The 18,976-nt window shown below is 42.1% G+C and overlaps 1 protein-coding gene across 1 annotated transcript in view; it reads left to right on the forward strand.

Moving 5' to 3' along the window:
- LOC141176217 (uncharacterized) overlaps positions 1-18,976 on the forward strand; it is a 32,246-nt gene that overhangs the window by 12,192 nt on the left and 1,078 nt on the right. Inside the window, exons 2-7 of the mRNA XM_073660202.1 lie at positions 12,244-12,393; positions 12,523-12,702; positions 12,786-12,909; positions 12,993-13,090; positions 13,289-13,379; positions 17,895-18,976. The exon at positions 17,895-18,976 is cut by the window's right edge and continues 1,078 nt beyond it. Coding sequence (XP_073516303.1) covers positions 12,316-12,393; positions 12,523-12,702; positions 12,786-12,909; positions 12,993-13,090; positions 13,289-13,379; positions 17,895-18,976 — 1,653 coding nt within the window. The 5' untranslated portion in view covers positions 12,244-12,315. The remainder of the gene's footprint in view (positions 1-12,243; positions 12,394-12,522; positions 12,703-12,785; positions 12,910-12,992; positions 13,091-13,288; positions 13,380-17,894) is intronic.

Genomic DNA, 18,976 nt, shown 5'->3' on the forward strand with positions numbered 1-18,976 from the left:
TTATACAAGTTTGTGTATCGCCTGAGTTTTAAAAAATACTCCCTACTCCCGTAGATGAATTCCTTGAGAGGTGTAGTTTACAAAATGGTGTCACTTGTGGGGGTTTCTGCTGTTTTGGTATGTCAGCGACTCTTCAAATGTGACATGGTGTCTGCAACCTCTTCCAAGCCCTGCCGTGCGCTAAAGCAGTAGTTTTCCTCCCCATATGGGGTATCGGCTTACTCAGGAGGAATTGCACAACAAACTGCATGGTGCAATTACTCCTGTTACCCTTATGAAAATGTAAAATTGGGGGCTGAAAAACATTTTTGTGGGAAAAATGTGAAAGTTTTATTTTTACGGCTTAATGTTATAAACTTCTGTGAAGCACCTGGGGGTTTAAGGTGCTCACCACACATCTAGATAAGTTCCCTGAGTGGTCTGGTTTCCAAAATGGTGTAACTTGTGGGGGGTTTCCACTGTTTAAGCACATCAGATGCTCCCCAAACACGAGATGGCGTCCACTAGTTATTTAAGCAAATTTTACATTCAAAAAGTCAAATGGTGCTCCTTCCCTTCCGAGCCCTGCCGTGGACCCCTACAGTAGTTTTCCCTCACATATGGTGTATCAGCGTGCTCAGGAGAAACTGCACAACACATTTTGTAGTTCATTTTTTCCTGTTACCCTTGCGAAAAAAAAAAAATAATAAAAATTTGATCTAAAGTAACATTTTTGTGAAAAAAAAGTTAAATGTTCATTGTTTACTTCCATATTCCAAAAATTCCTGCGAATCACCTGAAGGGTTAATAAACTTATGGAATGTGGTTTTGAGCCCCTTGATGGGTGCAGTTTTTAGAATGGTGTCACTTTGGATTATTTTCTGTCATAAAGGCCCCTCAAAGTCACTTCAAATAAAATGTGGTCCCTAAAAAATGGTTTTGTAAATTTTGTTGGATAAATGAGAAATCAATGGTCAACTTTTAACCCCTATAACTTCCTAGCGAAAAAAATTTGGTTCCAAAATTGTGCTCATGTAAAGTAGACATGTTAGAAATGTTATTAACTATTTTGTCACATATCTTTCTGATTTAAGGGCATAAAAATTCAAAGTTTGAAAATTGCAACATTTTCAAAATTTTTGCCATGCCAAATTTCCGATTTTTTTCACAAAGTAACGCAAGTCATATCGAATAAATTTTACCACAATCATGACATACAATATGTCACGAAAAAAACAGTCTCAGAATCAGTGGGATCCGCTGAAGCATTCCAGAGTAATTACCTCATAAAGTGACAGTGGTCAGATTGACCAAAAATTGGCCTGATCACGAAGGCGTTGGTGTTAAAGGGTTAATACTACTACTCCTCCCTTGTCTGACATTCTTATGACAAGATCTTTCATACATTTTAATTCTTGAAGGGCAATCCGTTCTTTATTGGTCACATTTCACTTGACAGTCCCCATATTCGGAAATGAGTGCAGCACCTTTTACTTTTGCTGCACAACCTCCTGAAAAATATCCATTGAATCAGATCTGGACTGAATAGGATAAAATCCTAAAAATTTGACTTTGGTTTTCTTTGGATATGGGTCACACTATGACTAAGAACATCTGAGTTCGAAACATGTTATTGTGACTCGTAAGTCCCATTGTCTTGTTTTAACTTTTTCACAATAAATGGAGTTTTAACTTTTATCACATTACCTGGATTTCGTGCTGAATTTTTCGCCCTTCTGTGGAGTGGGTACGGAAAGTATTCAGACCCCTTTAAATTTTTCACTCTTTGTTTCATTGCAGCCATTTGGTAAATTCTAAAAAGTTCAGTTTTTTTCTCATTAAAGTCCACTCTGCACCCCATCTTGACTGAAAAAAAACAGAAATGTAGACATTTTTGAAAATGTATTAAAAATGAAAAACTGAAATATCACATGGTCATGAGTATTCAGACCCTTTGCTCAGACACTCATGTTTAAGTCACATGCTGTCAATTTCCTTGTGATCCTCCTTGAGATGGTTCTACTCCTTCATTGGAGTCCAGCTGTGATTAATTAAACTGATAGGACTTGATTCAGAAAAGCACACACCTGTCAATATAAGACCTCACAGCTCACAGTGCATGTCAGACCAAATGAGAATCATGAGCTCAAAAGGAACTGCCCAAGCAGCTCAGAGGCAGAATTGTGGCAAGGCACAGATCTGGCCAAGGTTACAAAAGAATTTCTGCTTTACTCAGAAATTTCACAAAGAGTGAAAAAAATAAAGGGGTCTGAATACTTACCTTGACTTCTCCAAAGTGTTTGATACCGTGCCACACAAAAGGTTGGTATATAAAATGAGAATGCTTTGTCTGGGGGATAATGTGTGTAAGTGGGTAAATAGCTGGCTGAGTGATAGAAAGCAGAGGGTGGTTATCAATGGAGTAAGCTCAGGGTATGTCAGGGTTACTAGCGGGGTGCCTCGAGGGTCTGTCTTGGGCCCTATATTATGTAATATATTTATTAATGATCTGGTGGAAGGGTTGCATAGTAAAATAGCAATATTTGCAGATGATACTAAACTTTGTAAAGTAGTTAATACAGATGAGGATAGGGCACAGCTACAGGAGGATTTAGATAAATTGGGGAGTTGGGCCAAAAAATGGCAAATGGGGTTCAATGCCGATAAATGTAACGTCATGCACATGGGAAAGAACAACAGCAGTCACCCATACATATTAAATGGGAAACCGTTGGGGAAATCTGACATGGAGAAGGACCTGGGCGTCTTGGTTAACAGCAAATTAAATTGGAGTGCCCAGTGTCAGGCAGCAGCTGCGAAGGCAAATAGAGTCATGGCATGCATCAGAAGAGGAATAGGGGCATATGATGAGAACATTGTTCTTCCTCTGTATAAAGCGCTGGTGAGGCCGCTCTTAGAATATTGTGCACAGTTCTGGGCTCCGGTGCTCAGGAAAGACATATTGGAGCTAGAGAGGGTACAAAGGAGGGCGACTAAGGTAATAAAGGGAATGGAGGGACTAGAATACCCAGAGAGGTTGTCAAAATTAGGCCTATTTACGTTGGAAAAGAGAAGGATTAGGGGAGACCTCATAAACATGTATAAATACATCAGGGGGCAGTACAGAGATATCTCCCATGACCTGTTTATACCAAGGATGGTGACAAAGACGAGGGGGCACACTATGCATCTGGAGGAAAGGAGGTTCCTGCACCAGCATAGAAGGGGATTCTTTACGGTCAGAGCCGTGGTGATGTCCAACTCACTTAATGAGTTCAAGAGAGGCCTGGACGCCTTTCTTGAGAACAATAAAAGTACATCTTATGCTTAGTTAATTAATCCAGGGATTTAATCTGACTGCCAGATTGGAGTCGGGAAGTGAATTTTTCCTCAATGATGTAAATTGGCCTATACCGCATGGGCTTTTTTTTTGCCTTCCCCTGGATCAACGCTGTGGAATAGCTGCAGTGCACAAGAAATAGGCTGAACTGGATGGCCTTATAAACTGTTACTATGTTCCATACCCACTGTGTGTGTATGTGATATATATATGAAAAAAGTATTTAGTCAGCCACCAATTGTGCAAGTTCTCCCACTTAAAAATATGAGAGAGACCTGTATTTGACATCATAGGTAGACCTCAACTATGAGCGACAAAATGAGAAAACAAATCCTGAAAATCACATTGTCTGATTTGGAAATAAATTTTTTTTTCAAATTTTGGTGGAAAATAAGTATTCGGTCAATTACAAACAAGCAAGATTTCTGGCTCTCACAGACCTGTAACTTCTTTAAGAGGCTCCTCTGTCCTCCACTCATACCTGTAGTACTGGCACCTGTTTGAACTTGTTATCAGTATAAAAGACACCTGTCCACAACCTCAAACAGTCACACTCCAAACTCCACTGTGGTGAAGACCAAAGACCTGTCGAAGGACTCCAGAAACAAAATTGTAGCCTCGCACCAGGCTGGGAAGACTGAATCTGCAATAGGCAAGCAGCTTGGTGTGAAGAAATCAACTGTGGGAGCAATAATTAGAAAATAGAAGACCTACAAGACCACTGATAATCTCCCTCAATCTGGGGCTCCACACGAGATCTCACCCCGTAGGTCAAAATGATCTCAAGAACGGTGAACAAAAATCCCAGAACCACACGGGGGGACCTAGTGAATGACCTGCAGAGAGCTGGGACCAACGTTACACAGGCTACCTTCAGTAACACACTACACCACCAGGGACTCAGATTCTGCAGTGCCAGACATGTCCCCCTGCTTAAGCCATTACATGTCCAGACCCTTCTGAAGTTTGCTAGAGAGCATTTGGATGATCCAAAAGAGTATTGGGAGAATGGTCAGATGAAACCAAAGTAGAACTGTTTGGTAGAAGCACAATTCATCGTGTTTGGAGGGGAAAGAATGCTGAGATGCATCCAAAGAACACCATACCTACTGTGAAGCATGGGGGTGGCAACATCATGCTTTGGGGCTGTTTATCTGCCAAGGGACCAGGACGACTGATCCGTGTAGATGAAAGAATGAATGGGGCCATGTATCGTGAAATTTCGAATGCAAACCTCCTTCCATCAACAAGGTCATTGGAGATGAAACGTGGCTGGGTCTTTCAGCATGACAATGATCCCAAGCACACCGCCAGGGCAACGAAGGAGTGGCTTTGCAAGAAACATTTCATGGTCCTGGACTGGCCTAGCCAGTCTTCAGATCTAAACACTATAGAAAACCTTTGGAGGGAGTTGAAAGTCCATGTTGCCCAGCGACGGCCCCAAAACATCACTGCTCTAGAGGAGATGTGCATGGAGGAATGGGCCAACATACCAGCAACAGTGTGTGCCAACCTTGTGAAGACTTACAGAAAACGTTTGACCTCTGTCATTGCCAAGAAAGGATATATAACAAAGTATTGAGTACTTATTTTCCACCAAAATATGAAAAAAAATTCTTTCCAAATCAGACAATGTGATTTTCAGGATTTGTTGTCAAATTTTGTCTCTCATAGTTGAGGTCGACCTATGATGTCAATTACAGGCCTCTCTCATCTTTTTAAGTGGGAGAACTTGCACAATTGCTGGCTGACAAAATACTTTTTTTCCCCACTGTATAATCTGTATAATATAGTGTGTGTGTGTGTGTGTGTATATTTGCTAATTATACGTTCTATAGGGCTTCTGAGGGACACAATTGTCGTTCCTTAGGGTGCCAACCTCCTCGGCTAGGCAGCATCAGCTTAGTTTAGGTACGGGATTGGGTAAGGTAGTGACTGTATCAATCATTCATTGTTTACATCTGTTTATATACAGTACATCCACAACAAGCCATTGAGCTTGTAATTTTGGTAGTGTTAACCCCTTCATGACTGGGCCATTTTCCATTATTGCATTTTCGTTTTCTGCTCCCTTTCTTCCTACAGCCATAACTTTTTTCTTTTTTGGTAAAAAAACAAAGCCACAATAAGAAGAATTAAAATTCCCCCACAATTGAAGAAAAAAAGAAAAAAAAATTTAATTCTTCTTATTGTGGCTTTGTTTTTTATGTTTAGAGTAGGGACGCATGAGGACCCTTGACGCGGGTTACGAGCTTGAGTATTTTGCCCAAAATATCGGCCAATACGTCATATATTATATATGCATTTTTGCACTTTTTTATTCCACTTTTTTATTATTAATGCAGAAGAAGCATTCATAAAGTGTTGTGCCTGCTATCTGATGTATATACTTCTCATCAAGTTCTTGTTAAGTGTGGAAAAGTTTGCCTTTGGACTTTTCCCTCATTAATCTCCATACCATCTGGTCCGTGCCTGCCAAGTACAGCAGCGGCATGCGGTCTGCAGAGTCGGGAGATATGACTCCACCAGATATACAGTATATATTTATAGATACAGGACACACCTTGTCATTTAAAGATTTTTCTGTATTTTCGTGACTTTGAAAATTGTACATTCACACTGAAGGCATCAAAACTATGAATTAACACATGTGGAATTATATACTTAACACAAAAGTGTGAAACAACTGAAAATATGTCTTATATTCTAGGTTCTTCAAAGTAGCCACCTTTTGCTTTGATGACTGCTTTGCACACTCTTGACATTCTCTTGATGTACAGTTGAAACCAGAAGTTTACATACACTATATAAAGACACATATGCATGTTTCTCTCAATATCTGACATGAAATCAGAATAAACCTTTCCAGTTTTAGGTCAAATAGGATTACCATAATTTACCATAATTTTTAATATTTGCCAGATGAGAGAGAATGTTTTAAGGCATTTTTATTACTTACTGCAAAGTTAAAACATTACATACATTTCATTAGTATTTGGTACCATTGCCCTTAAACTTGTCTTGTGCTTTTTGCATGTTTTTACTATTTCTGCTCTTATCTGGTGTCTTTCTTGTAACATAGGAAAGACTAAGGCCAGAAATAAACACCATAAAACAGTGTACATGAAGACTTTCGTATCAAATAATTTCTGTCCGAGGTGTTTGTGTGAACAAAAAAGCTTTTATAAAAGCCTCAAACTTCTGTGTGTGAATCAGACATGAGATCTAATATGATACAAGATTACAGTCCGGGGAAGAAGGGAAACATTCATATAGACGACCGGTGGAGATGTAGTCGGTGACGGATTCTGGCCCAATATGTTTCTAGAGCCATAGTAGAAAATGAAGATGCCGTCCTGATCATGAAGTAGTTATTTCTCATGTCATGTGTAATGAATATCTCCTGTAGTATTACTAATGCCGATGCCAGTGTCCGTAAATGAGACGACAATTAGCATTATGGAAGATGAGTCTATGAGAAACGTGTTCAGCTGCAGACTCTGAGGAAGAAACTGCTTGTTGTCTGTGGCCTAAAATACACTGCTCAAAAAAATAAAGGGAACACTTAAACAACAGAATATAACTCCAAGTAAATCAAACTTCTGTGAAATCAAACTGTCCACTTAGGAAGCAACACTGATTGACAATCAATTTCACATGCTGTTGTGCAAATGGAATAGACAATAGATGGAAATTATTGACAATTATCAAGACACCCTCAATAAATCTGGGCAGATCTAAGCAGATACGTCCCTATATATTGAGACTTAGTTAAGGGGAGGCATTTATGCGGGGGCATTTATGCATATAGCATTTATGCATACTTTATCGAAGTGCCATAATTTAGCAAAGTGCCCTGGCAGTTAGAAAATGGCAGTTGGACAGGGCAGGAGACAGGTAAGACATGCAAGACAATTAAACAAACTTGCTTCCAGGTCATCTTTTTGGCAAACAGTATTCACCATTTGTATCTGTGCCATTTATACTCTGGTTGCTACAATCATCCACATTCACCGTTCTCCCACAAAAGCGGCACACTTCATCCATATTAATCCCTCACTCCTCTCTTCTCCTATGTACAGTTGTCATGCTCTCTTCACAATGTTATACCATGCAGATCCATTCATTCCCACCATACAACGCAGGAAACGCTCTCACAAATCACTCAATCATCTGCTCACTCTCTGTATCTTCCTTCTATTAGTCGCAGGTGATATTTCTCCCAACCCAGGACCCTCCAGTAATAATAACACTAACTCTTTCCCTGTTACATTCAGAAACCCTGCTAATCTCATTAATATTCCCTGCATATCTTCTGTCTCATTCAACTGTGCCATTTGGAATGCACGCTCAGCTTGTAATAAACTCTCTTACATCCATGACTTTTTCCTCTCTAATTCCCTCAACCTTCTGGCTCTCACTGAAACCTGGATCCAGCAGTCAGACACCACCGCCGCTGCAGCTCTCTCCTATGGTGGCCTACATTTCTCTCATACCCCGCGACCTGACAACAGATCAGGTGGAGGTGTTGGTCTGCTTCTTTCAACAAAATGTACTTTTCAGGTTATCCCCCCTGTACCCTCCCTTATCTTCCCGTCCTTTGAGGCCCACACAGTCAGACTCTACCGGCCCTTCTCCCTGCGAGTGGCGGTTGTCTATCGCCCCCCAGGTCCCCCCCGTCAATTCCTGGATCACTTTGCTGCCTGGCTTACAAATTTTCTATCCTGCGACATCCCCACGATAATCATGGGAGACTTTAACATCCCAATTGGCGATCCTCTTTCCCCATCTGCCACGCATCTTTTATCATTAACCTCCTCCTTCGGCCTTTCACAGCTTGCTAATTCTCCTACACATGAGGACGGGAACACATTGGACCTGATCTTCTCCCGGCTTTGCTCAGTACATGACTTTACTAACTCTCCCCTTCCACTCTCTGACCATAATCTTCTTTCATTCTCTGTCAAGAACTGTGACTCTACTCAAGACACTCCCACCGTCCACACTTATAGAAATTTACGCGCCATTAACACCCAGAAATTTATAAAAAGGTTGCAATCATCATTGGCCCCAATCTCCTCCCTCTCATGTCCCGAATCTGCATTGAAGCATTATAACAAAATAATGCTATGCGCCCTGGATGAAGCCGCACCTCCTACACAAAGAACAATTCGGCATAGACGGCGACAACCCTGGCACACGCCTCAAACACGTCTTCTCCAGAGGTACTCCAGGTGCGCTGAACGGCTGTGGAGAAAATCAAATCTGCCCGAAGATTTCCTCCACTATAAATTTATGCTGAAAACATATAACTCTGCCCTTCACCTCTCCAAACAAACCTACTTTAACAACCTCATCATCTCACTTTCCAATAATCCTAAACGACTCTTTGACACGTTTCATTCTCTCCTCAATCAAACAGCACAGGCCCCGACCACCGACCTCAGCGCTGACGATCTGGCTAACTATTTCAAAGAAAAAATTGACCATATCCGACAGGAAATTTTCTCCCAATCCCCAAATGTTATGCATGCTCCCCCCCGCCACATTGTATCTTGCTCATTTTCTGACTTCGAACCAGTCACGGAAGATGAAGTGATCAGGCTCCTTGCATCTTCTCGCCCTACCACCTGCACCAGCGACCCTATTCCCTCACATCTCCTTCAGTCCCTTGCTCCAGCTGTCACCTCTCACCTAACTAAAATTTTCAACCTTTCCCTCTCATCTGGTATCTTTCCCTCTTCTTTTAAACACGCCAGCATACAACCATTACTTAAAAAACCATCCCTCGACCAGAACTGCACGGCCAACTACAGACCTGTTTCCAATCTTCCCTTTATCTCTAAACTCCTGGAACGCCTGGTCCACTCCCGTCTAATCGGCTTTCTCTCTGACAACTCTCTTCTTGACCCTTTACAATCTGGTTTCCGCTCTTTACATTCTACTGAAACTGCCCTCACTAAAGTCTCTAATGATCTACTAACAGCTAAATCTAATGGTCACTACTCCCTGCTGATTCTCCTGGATCTCTCTGCAGCATTTGACACTGTGGATCACCAGCTCCTCCTCACTATGCTCCGCACTATTGGCCTCAAGGACACGGTTCTCTCCTGGTTCTCCTCTTATCTCTCTGACCGCTCCTTCTCTGTGTCTTTTGCCGGCTCCTCCTCCTCCCTACTTCCTCTTACTGTTGGGGTTCCTCAAGGATCAGTCCTAGGCCCCCTTCTTTTCTCCTTATACACCGCTCCTATTGGACAAACAATCAGTAGATTCGGTTTTCAGTACCATCTCTATGCTGATGACACCCAATTATACACCTCTGCTCCGGACATCACCCCGGCATTACTACAAAAGACCAGTGATTGTCTTTCTGCTGTGTCTAACATTATGTCCTCCCTCTACCTAAAACTGAATCTGTCAAAAACTGAACTACTCGTCTTTCCTCCCTCCATTAATCTACCTGTGCCCGATATTGCCATCTCCGTTTGTGGCTCAACCATTACTCCCCAGCTACAAGCCCGCTGTCTTGGGGTCATTTTTGATTCAGATCTTTCTTTCACTCCTCACATCAAATCACTCCCTCGTTCATGTCATCTACACCTCAAAAACATCTCAAGAATCAGGACTTTTCTCACCTTTGACTCGGCAAAAACTCTTACTGTCGCTCTTATTCATTCTCGTCTTGACTATTGCAACGCTCTACTAATCGGTCTCCCTCTTACTAAACTCTCCCCTCTCCAATCCGTCCTGAACGCAGCAGCCAGGATCATATTCCTCGCCAACCGCTACTCAGATGCCTCTTCCCTGTGCCAGTCATTGCATTGGTTGCCCATACAATATAGAGTTCGTTTTAAACTTATCACGCTTACCCACAAAGCGCTCCATGCTTCAGTACCCCCCTACATCTCCTCCCTTGTCTCAGTCTACCACCCTACACGTGCCCTCCGTTCTGCAAATGACTTGAAACTAAAATCCTCCATAATCCGAACTTCCCACTCCCGTCTCCAAGATTTCTCGCGTGCTGCGCCAATTCTCTGGAATGCACTACCCAGGACAGTTCGATTAATTCCCAATACCCACAGTTTCAAGCGAACCCTAAAAACACATTTCTTTAGACTGGCGTATCACCTAAACACACTCTGTCCATCCCAGCTTTCCCCCATATTAAAATCTTCTTCAACTTCGGGTTCAAACCAACCATGCACATAAAAGCCTCTGTCAGGACTGCACACATACTGGCTGGCGACCAGTCCATGTATTATTATTTATCCTATTCAGTATATCAAGGCTGCATTATACAATATATGTACTTTTTACCTTTTGTGTCTCCCCCACTTCCTCATAGACTGTAAGCTCGCGAGCAGGGCCCTCACTCCGTTCGATATGAGATATGCTTATTCTGTATTGTCTGTATAAGTCCCCCCTAAAATTTGTAAAGTGCTGCGGAATATGTTGGCGCTATAAAAATAAACTATTATTATTATTATTATTATTATTATTATATAGGTGGGAACCACAGAACACATCTCAGCACCAATGCTTTCTGGCTGATGTTTTGGTCACTTTTGAATGTTGGTTGTGCTTTCATACTCGTGGTAGCATGAGACGGACTCTAAAACCCACAGAAGTTGCTCAGGTAGTGCAGCTCATCCAGGATGGCACATCAATGCGAGCTGTGGCAAGAAGGTTTGCTGTGTCTGTCAGCGTAGTGTCCAGAGGCTGGAGGCACTACCAGGAGACAGGCCAGTACACAAGGAGACGTGGAGGGGGCCGTATGAGGACAACAACCCAGCAGCAGGACCGCTACCTCCGCCTCTGTGCAAGGAGGAACAGGAGAAGCACTGCCAGAGCCCTGCAAAATGACCTCTAGCAGGCCACAAATGTGCAAGTGTCTGCACAATCCATAAGAAACCGACTCCATGAGGGTGGTATGAGAGCCCGACGTCCCAACACCGTGCAGAACGCTTGGCATTTGCCACAGAACACTAGGATTGGCAAAGTCGCCACTGGTGCCCTGTGCGCTTCACAGATGCAAGCAGGTTCACACTGAGCACATGTGAGAGATGTAACAGAGTCTGGAGATGCCGTGGAGAGCGATCTGCTGCCTGCAACATCCTTCAGCATGACCTATGGCAGTGGGTCAGTAATGGTGTGGTGTGGCATTTCTTTGGAGGCCCACACAGCTCTCCATGTAGCCAGACTGCCATTAGGTACCAAGGTGAGATCCTCAGACCCCTTGCGAGACCATATGCTGGTGCGGTTGGCCCTGGGTTCCTCCTAATGCAGGACAATGCCAGACCTCATGTGGCTGGAGTGTGTCAGCAGTTCCTGGAAGATGAAGGCATCCTGTCTCGCTCCATCCACCAAGGTCACGTTGCACCACAGACTGTCCAGAAGTTGGCGGATGCTTTAGTCCAGGTCTGAGAGGAGATCCCACAGGAGATCATCCGCAACCTCATCCGGAGCATGCCCAGGCATTGTAGGGAGATCATACAGGCACGTGGCCACACACAATGCTGAACCTCATTTTGACTTGTTTTAAGGACATTACATCAAAGTTGGATTAGCCTGTAGTGTGTTTTTCCACTTTCATTTTGGTGGTGACTCCAAATCCAGGCCTCCATTGGTTAATAAATTTGATTTCCGTTGATGATTTTTGTGTGATTTTGTTGTCAGCACATTCAGCTTTGTACAGAACAAAGTATTCAATGAGAATATTTAATTCATTCAGATCTAGGATGTGTTATTTGAGTGTTCCCTTTATTTTTTTGAGCAGTGTATATAGGTTTTATTTCTAGATGTAAAGAAGAAAACTAAATACTGTAAAATTATAAATCTCATATGTTTCCCTGATTATCTCTAGTAATTGTATTATTACACAGGATTTTTATGATATTACATCGGCTCATCGTCTTCTCGTTCAGGTCTCTACAATATCGGATCCTCTCAGTAAAGATCTTCTATACAAGTGAATTTTCCTGATTTATCCATCAAAGATGGAAATGGACAGAGACAAGATGGCGGAGAGGATATTACACCTCACCCTAGAGATCCTCTTCCGGGTTACTGGAGAGGTGAGAGATTCTGATGACGTCACATTGCATCATTCTTATCTATGGGAATAACAGATGGACAGAACTGGAGAGGTGAGGACTCTGGAAATGTCTGGAGGGAGATTTATTAATGTGTCTCTCCATAACCAGGATTACACAGTAGTGAAGAAGACCTCTAGTGGGCGCTGTCAGGACCCTGTGTCTGAGGGATGGGGAAGACCCCTGAGCCCAATCACGAGGCCTCCACCTCACCCCCTGATACATGAGGACATCAATGACCAGAAGATCCTAGAACTCACTTACAAGATGATTGAGCTGCTGACTGGAGAGGTGACACTGCTGGGAATGCTGGGACATTATACAGTAACGCTATGAAGGGATCGGGGGGATGACGGTATCATTGTATATGTCAGGTTCCTATAAGGTATCAGGATGTTGCAGTCTATTTCTCCATGGAGGAGTGGGAGTATTTAGAAGGACACAAAGATCTGTACAAGGACGTCATGATGAATGTTCCCCAGCCCCTCACATCACCAGGTAATAGACAGGACTAAATACACACGGCCTATAATTATCTGTATGTAAAGAATGAATTCAGTCCTTGTATGTGTTTCCTCCAGATCTATCCAGTAAGAGGACAACACCAGAGAGATGTCCCCGTCCTCTTCTTCCACAGGACTGTAAACAAGAAGATCCCAATGTTCCTCAGGATCATCAGGTAGATGGAGAGAAGGTGTCATGAGATCTCCCCTATGATGTGTAGATCGCTGTGAAGGTCTTGTGCTCAGTCTTGTTTTATCCACCAGTATTATATGTTTTATACTTGTGTAATGAGAACGGTGGAGATGGCAGGATTAGAACTGATCATACATGTGACTTCTCCATCTGTCTGTGACTTTTACAATATTTGTTTCAGGTTGAAGATCTGACCCATATTAATACTACAGAGATATATGTGAGGGGTGATGAGCGGTGTAAAGAGATGATTCCTACAGATGACCTCCCAGGTGAGTAGTAACCACTAAATGCAGAGAAGTTACAGATTCTTATAAGTCACCGGCTGTGGCTGCTTTATCGGTTGTGTAGTCCGGCTGTATCACAACCGTATGATCACCATTTTACCTCTAGACTACAACATTCTCCTCCACCAAAAACTGTTCAATTGATTTTGGCCATTGAAAGCCCTTTTCTATAGAACTTATAACTTGGAGGATCCACCTACTCCCTGTGATTAGAAGACGCTGACCATTACCTCCTCAGATCTGTAAACTACAAAACCAGATGACAATCTACGTAGAATGTACAGACAGTTTAGAAAATCACTTGAAGAAAATATTATGATGGGCCTGTAAGTGAAAGCGGAGGGTAATGATGCTGTTGGCTTCCTAGAACCCTGATATCTTATTGGATGAATCTACCTTCTCTCCCTTCTGTGTTGCTGAATGTGCTCATATGGTCCCTACAAGACCAGGTCCAGTTTTAATGACCAAACTTCACTTTTATGATCGACAACATTAAATGTGCAGTGAGGCCAAGTGTGAATTTCTGTACAATAACAACAGAGTTTCCCTTTTGTCCTGATTTTTCAATTTCTTTTAAAACCGACTAACTTCATACAGGATCGCAATTAACTATGCAAAAAACATTACACCTGTGCCATGATATACAGGTGCTTCTCAATAAATTAGAATATCATCAAAAAGTTAATTTATTTCAGTTCTTCAAAAAAGTGAAACTCACATATTATATAGAGCCATTACAAACAGAGTGATCTATTTCAAGTGTTTATTTCTGTTAATGTTGATTATAGCTTACAGCCAATGAAAACACAAAAGTCATTATCTCAGTAAATTAGAATACTTTATAACAGCTTGAAAAAATATTTTAAAATCCGAAATGATGTCCTACCGAAATGTATGTTTAGTAAATGCACTCAATACTTGGTCGGGGCTCCTTTTGCATCAATTACTGCATCAATGCGGCAATGTGGCATGGAGGCGATCAGCCTGTGGCACTGCTGAGGTGTTATGGAAGCCCAGGTTGCTTTGATAACAGCCTTCACCTCGTCTGCATTGTTGGGTCTGGTGTCTCTCATCCTCCTCTTGACAATACCCCATAGATTCTCTATTGGGTTAAGGTCAGGCGAGTTGCTGGCCAATCAAGCACAGTGATACTGTTCTTTTTAAACCAGGTATTGGTACTTTTGGCAGTGTGGACAGGTGCCAAGTCCTGCTGGAGAATGAAATTTCCATCTCCAAAAAACTTGTCGGCAGAGGGAAGCATAAAGTGCTGCAAAATGTCATGGTAGACGGCTGCGCTGACTTTGGTGTTGATAAAACACAGTGGACCTCCACCAGCAGATGACATGGCTCCCCAAACCATCACGGATTGTGGAAACTTCACACTAGACCTCCAGCAGCTTGGATTGTGGCCTATCCACTCTTCCTCATGACTCTGGGACCTCTATTTCCAAATGAAATGCAAAATTTACTTTCATCTGAAAACAACACCTTGGACCACTAAGCAACAGACCAGGTCTTTTTCTCCTTGGCCCAGGTAAGACGCTTCTGGCGTTGTCTGTTGGTCATGACTGGCTTGACACAAGGAATGCGACACTTGTAACACATGTCCTGGATAAGTCTATGTGTGTTGACGCTCTTGAAGCAATGACTCCAGCAGCAGTCCACTTCTTGTGAATCTCCCCCCAAATTTTTGAATGGCCTTTTCTTAACAATCCTTTCAAGGCCGCAGTTAACCCGGTTGCTTGTGCACCTTTTTCTACCACACTTCTTCCTTCCACTCAACTTGCCATTAATATGCTTGGATACAGCACTCTGTGAACAGCCAGCATCTTTAGCAATGACCTTTTGTGGCTTACCCTCCTTGTGGAGTGTGTAAGTGACTGCCTTCTAGACATCTGTCAAGTCAGCAGTCTTCCTCATGATTGTAGAGCCTACTGAAACAGACTAAGGGACCTTTTTAAACGCATAAGAATCCTTTGCAGGTGTTTTTTGTTAATTATTCTAATTTACTGAAATAATGACTTTTGTGTTTTCATTGACTGTAAGCCATAATCATCAACATTAACAGAAATAAGCGCTTGAAATAGATCACTCTGTTTGTAATGACTATATAATATGAGTTTCACTTTTTTTAAGATCTGAAATAAATTAACTTTTTGATGATATTCTAATTTATTGAGAAGCACCTGTATCTCTAAGCTGTGCGAGGCTGATAGCTGTAATATACTGTAATATATACACCTGCAGGAGATGTGTTGGCATGGCTCGAGCCCTGGTATGTTGGATTCACTTCACGTCATAAATTCCATTATGTTTTCAATCCTAAGGAATTCAGATTACTGCACAATCTCTCCTGAAATGGGGGCACTAATACTTTCTCTACTCTCCTGGTCAGAACTCATAGTAGCTCCAATGGTCCACCATAAATAAGTGTAAGTCCGCTTTAATGTTGGAGTTCTCCCCTCATACATATGTTCTTGTTGAGGATGTAACATATTTTTTATGTATTTTTTTCCAGGTTCATTCTGTATGATAGTTTGATTGTGGTGGGATCGGCCGGCCTCACTTATGTGAATCTGTAACTCCCTGGTAGTCTTTCAAAAAAAGGTCTCCATTACGTCTTCCCAATGCCCGAGGTCTAAATATAAGACACCTCAGCTCTGCACTATTATAAAAAGTTCATTTAAAATGTCTAATATTTCTTCTTGAAACTCATCTGATCTGAAAATATTGGCACTTAGCGATAATTTAGATTGCCAAGAACCACATACTCTAATTACCCCCGAGAGGTTTCATCACTATTTACTCATTTTTTTTTTATAAAGAAGCCTGTTCAGCTTGATTTCTTCAGTTCTTCAGTAGATGTGTTATGGTCTATAGTCACAGTTTTGCCCATCACCCCTTTAACTTCTTTAAAGGAAATCTCTCATCCCCTGGGAGATGTGAGACCTCTAATATGGGCATACAGGTTATAGAAAAGTAAATCTATACATACCTGTATGGCCCATAGTAGAGGTCTGCTTGCAGTGAAATTGAGTTTTATAAAATCTGTCTTCACATGCTTGGTGTCCCCTGGACACCAAGAAATCCCCGCCTATCTCTTTAGTTAGCCCAGAAATTCCTGCCTATCTGCTTATGTAGCATGTCCCCCCCCCCCTCCCCTGCACATGAGCGTTGCGACTGCAGAGCAGTGCAGAGACAAACGGACCGGGAGGAAACAAAGCGCTCCTGATGTGAGCGTCGCAATGCGCATGCGCGGGAAATGAGTTAAACCAGTGCACTTCACAGGTCCCTGTGATGTGCAGGGGAGGTGGGGAACATGCTAAATAAGCAGATAGGCGGGGACTTCTTGGCGTCCGGGGGACGCCAAGCATGTGATAACGGATTTTATAAAACTCCCATTTCACTGCAAGCAGACCTCTACTATGGGCCATACAGGCATGTATAGATCTACTTTTCTATAACCTGTATGCCCATATTAGGGGTCTCCAATCTCCCAGGGGGTGGCAGATTCTCTTTAACCCCTCTACATGGATCTGGACTTACACAGAGGCCCCTAGCTTGGGCCACTGTGTTACCTGCTGTTCTGTTGTGTCAGATGGGAAGAATAGTCAGCTATTCGGGTCAGAACCAGGAGGGCAGAGAAAATACAAAATCAGAAGAAACTAATAGTCAGTAAAGGGGCCGAGGTCACAACAGAAACAAATAGACAAACCGGGAGCTGATCACAGAGGACTGAACCAGAGGAGAACAAGGCTGGATCTGGCAGCTTCCCGCAATATGCTTCCAGCTTTAGTAGGGTGCGGTGCTTTCCAATTAACTGAAGCAGGGAGCAGATTACTCCAGCTGGACAGCACACACACCCATACTGCCAGACTGGATGATACTACTGGTCCCAGCAACCCTAATCTTAATGGCTAGACAGAGCCTGCGCCGCCAGAGCTTCTGGTTCTGACGTCTCCTCCTTCACCAGCGCCGCCTGCAGGATGAATAAAGCTCCTGGTGACAGAATTAGACGTTGCAGGAGCAGATCCCAGAGAAAATGGGACCCACCATTTGCAGAAACCTTGATATGACAAAATGAAAGAAAACCAGAGCAGTAGAAATCCCCATAAGGTGACTCCATCTTGGAAATTATAACCTTCAGGGAATTAATCTATAGGAGTAGGGACTATTTTGACTCCACAGGCACTTTCCCTAAATTAGAACGCAGTGGATGTTGGAGAGTGAAAATTGCAAAAATGCCATTTTATTACCCAACACACAGTGCCCAGATAAATTAAGTGGGTTCTTCTCACTATAGTAATGCCAAATACATGAACGCTAAATGTGGTTTGGGCACAGTCTTTTAGACTGTGAACTGTAATTGACTTGGTGAATAATTTTTTTTTTATTTTTTTTTTACGTAACTTGCCATTTTTACAGACCCTTTAAGTAAAAATGTTAAAAAAATGTAAGAACATTTTATTCAATAATAATACTTAATTTTATTCTTGGCAGATGACTGTACCAGGAGATCAGAAGGACAACTGACATCTTCAATTTTTAAATCACATGAGATTGAGATCCAACAAGATGCAATTGAAATGAATGCCATTACTCCAGATATACCATCATCCCTTCACAGCAAAGATCAATCATCTAATCCTTTGAAACAGGTCCTGTCTTCTGATTCATTAGCGACTACTAAGGAAAATCAAAGTTACAAAATAAGCATTAAAAAACGAACTGCTCCTAAAGCAAAGAAGCCATTTTCACGTTCAGAATATAGAAATACTCTTCTTAAACAAGAAAAAATTCGCAGATCAGATCTTGCGAGGCAGAGAACTCACACAGGGGAGAAGCCATTTTCATGTTTGGAATGCGGGAAATGTTTTAACGATAAATCAGTTTTGATTAATCACCAGAGAACTCACACAGGGGAGAAGCCTTTTTCTTGTTCAGAATGTGGGAAAGGTTTTAACTACAAATCAGAGCTTCTTATACATCAGAGAACTCACACAGGGGAGAAGCCTTTTTCTTGTTCAGAATGTGGGAAATGTTTTAACCTAAAATCAGATTTAGTTATACACCAGAGAACTCACACAGGGGAGAAGCCATTTTCATGTCCAGAATGCGGGAAATGTTTTAACCATAAATCGGCTTTGGTTAATCACCATAGAGCTCACACAGGGGAGAAGTCTTTTTCCTGTTCAGAATGTGGGAAATGTTTTAGCCGGAAATCAGGTTTAGTTGTGCACCAGAGAACCCACACAGGGGAGAAGCCTTTTTCCTGTTCAGAATGTGGGAAAGGTTTTAGCTACAAATCAGAGCTTCTTATACATCAGAGAACTCACACAGGGGAGAAGCCTTTTTCTTGTTCAGAATGTGGGAAATGTTTTAACCATAAATTGGTTTTGGTTAATCACCATAGAACTCACACAGGGGAGAAGCCTTTTTCCTGTTCAGAATGTGGGAAATGTTTTAACCTAAAATCAGATTTAGTTATACACCAGAGAACTCACACAGGGGAGAAGCCATTTTCATGTCCAGAATGTGGGAAATGTTTTAACCATAAATCGGTTATGGTTAATCACCAGAGA

Source organism: Phyllobates terribilis, unplaced genomic scaffold (assembly GCF_046119375.1).
Source record: "Phyllobates terribilis strain yellow unplaced genomic scaffold, ASM4611937v1 Scaffold_17__1_contigs__length_24005725, whole genome shotgun sequence".
Lineage (NCBI taxonomy): Eukaryota > Metazoa > Chordata > Amphibia > Anura > Dendrobatidae > Phyllobates > Phyllobates terribilis.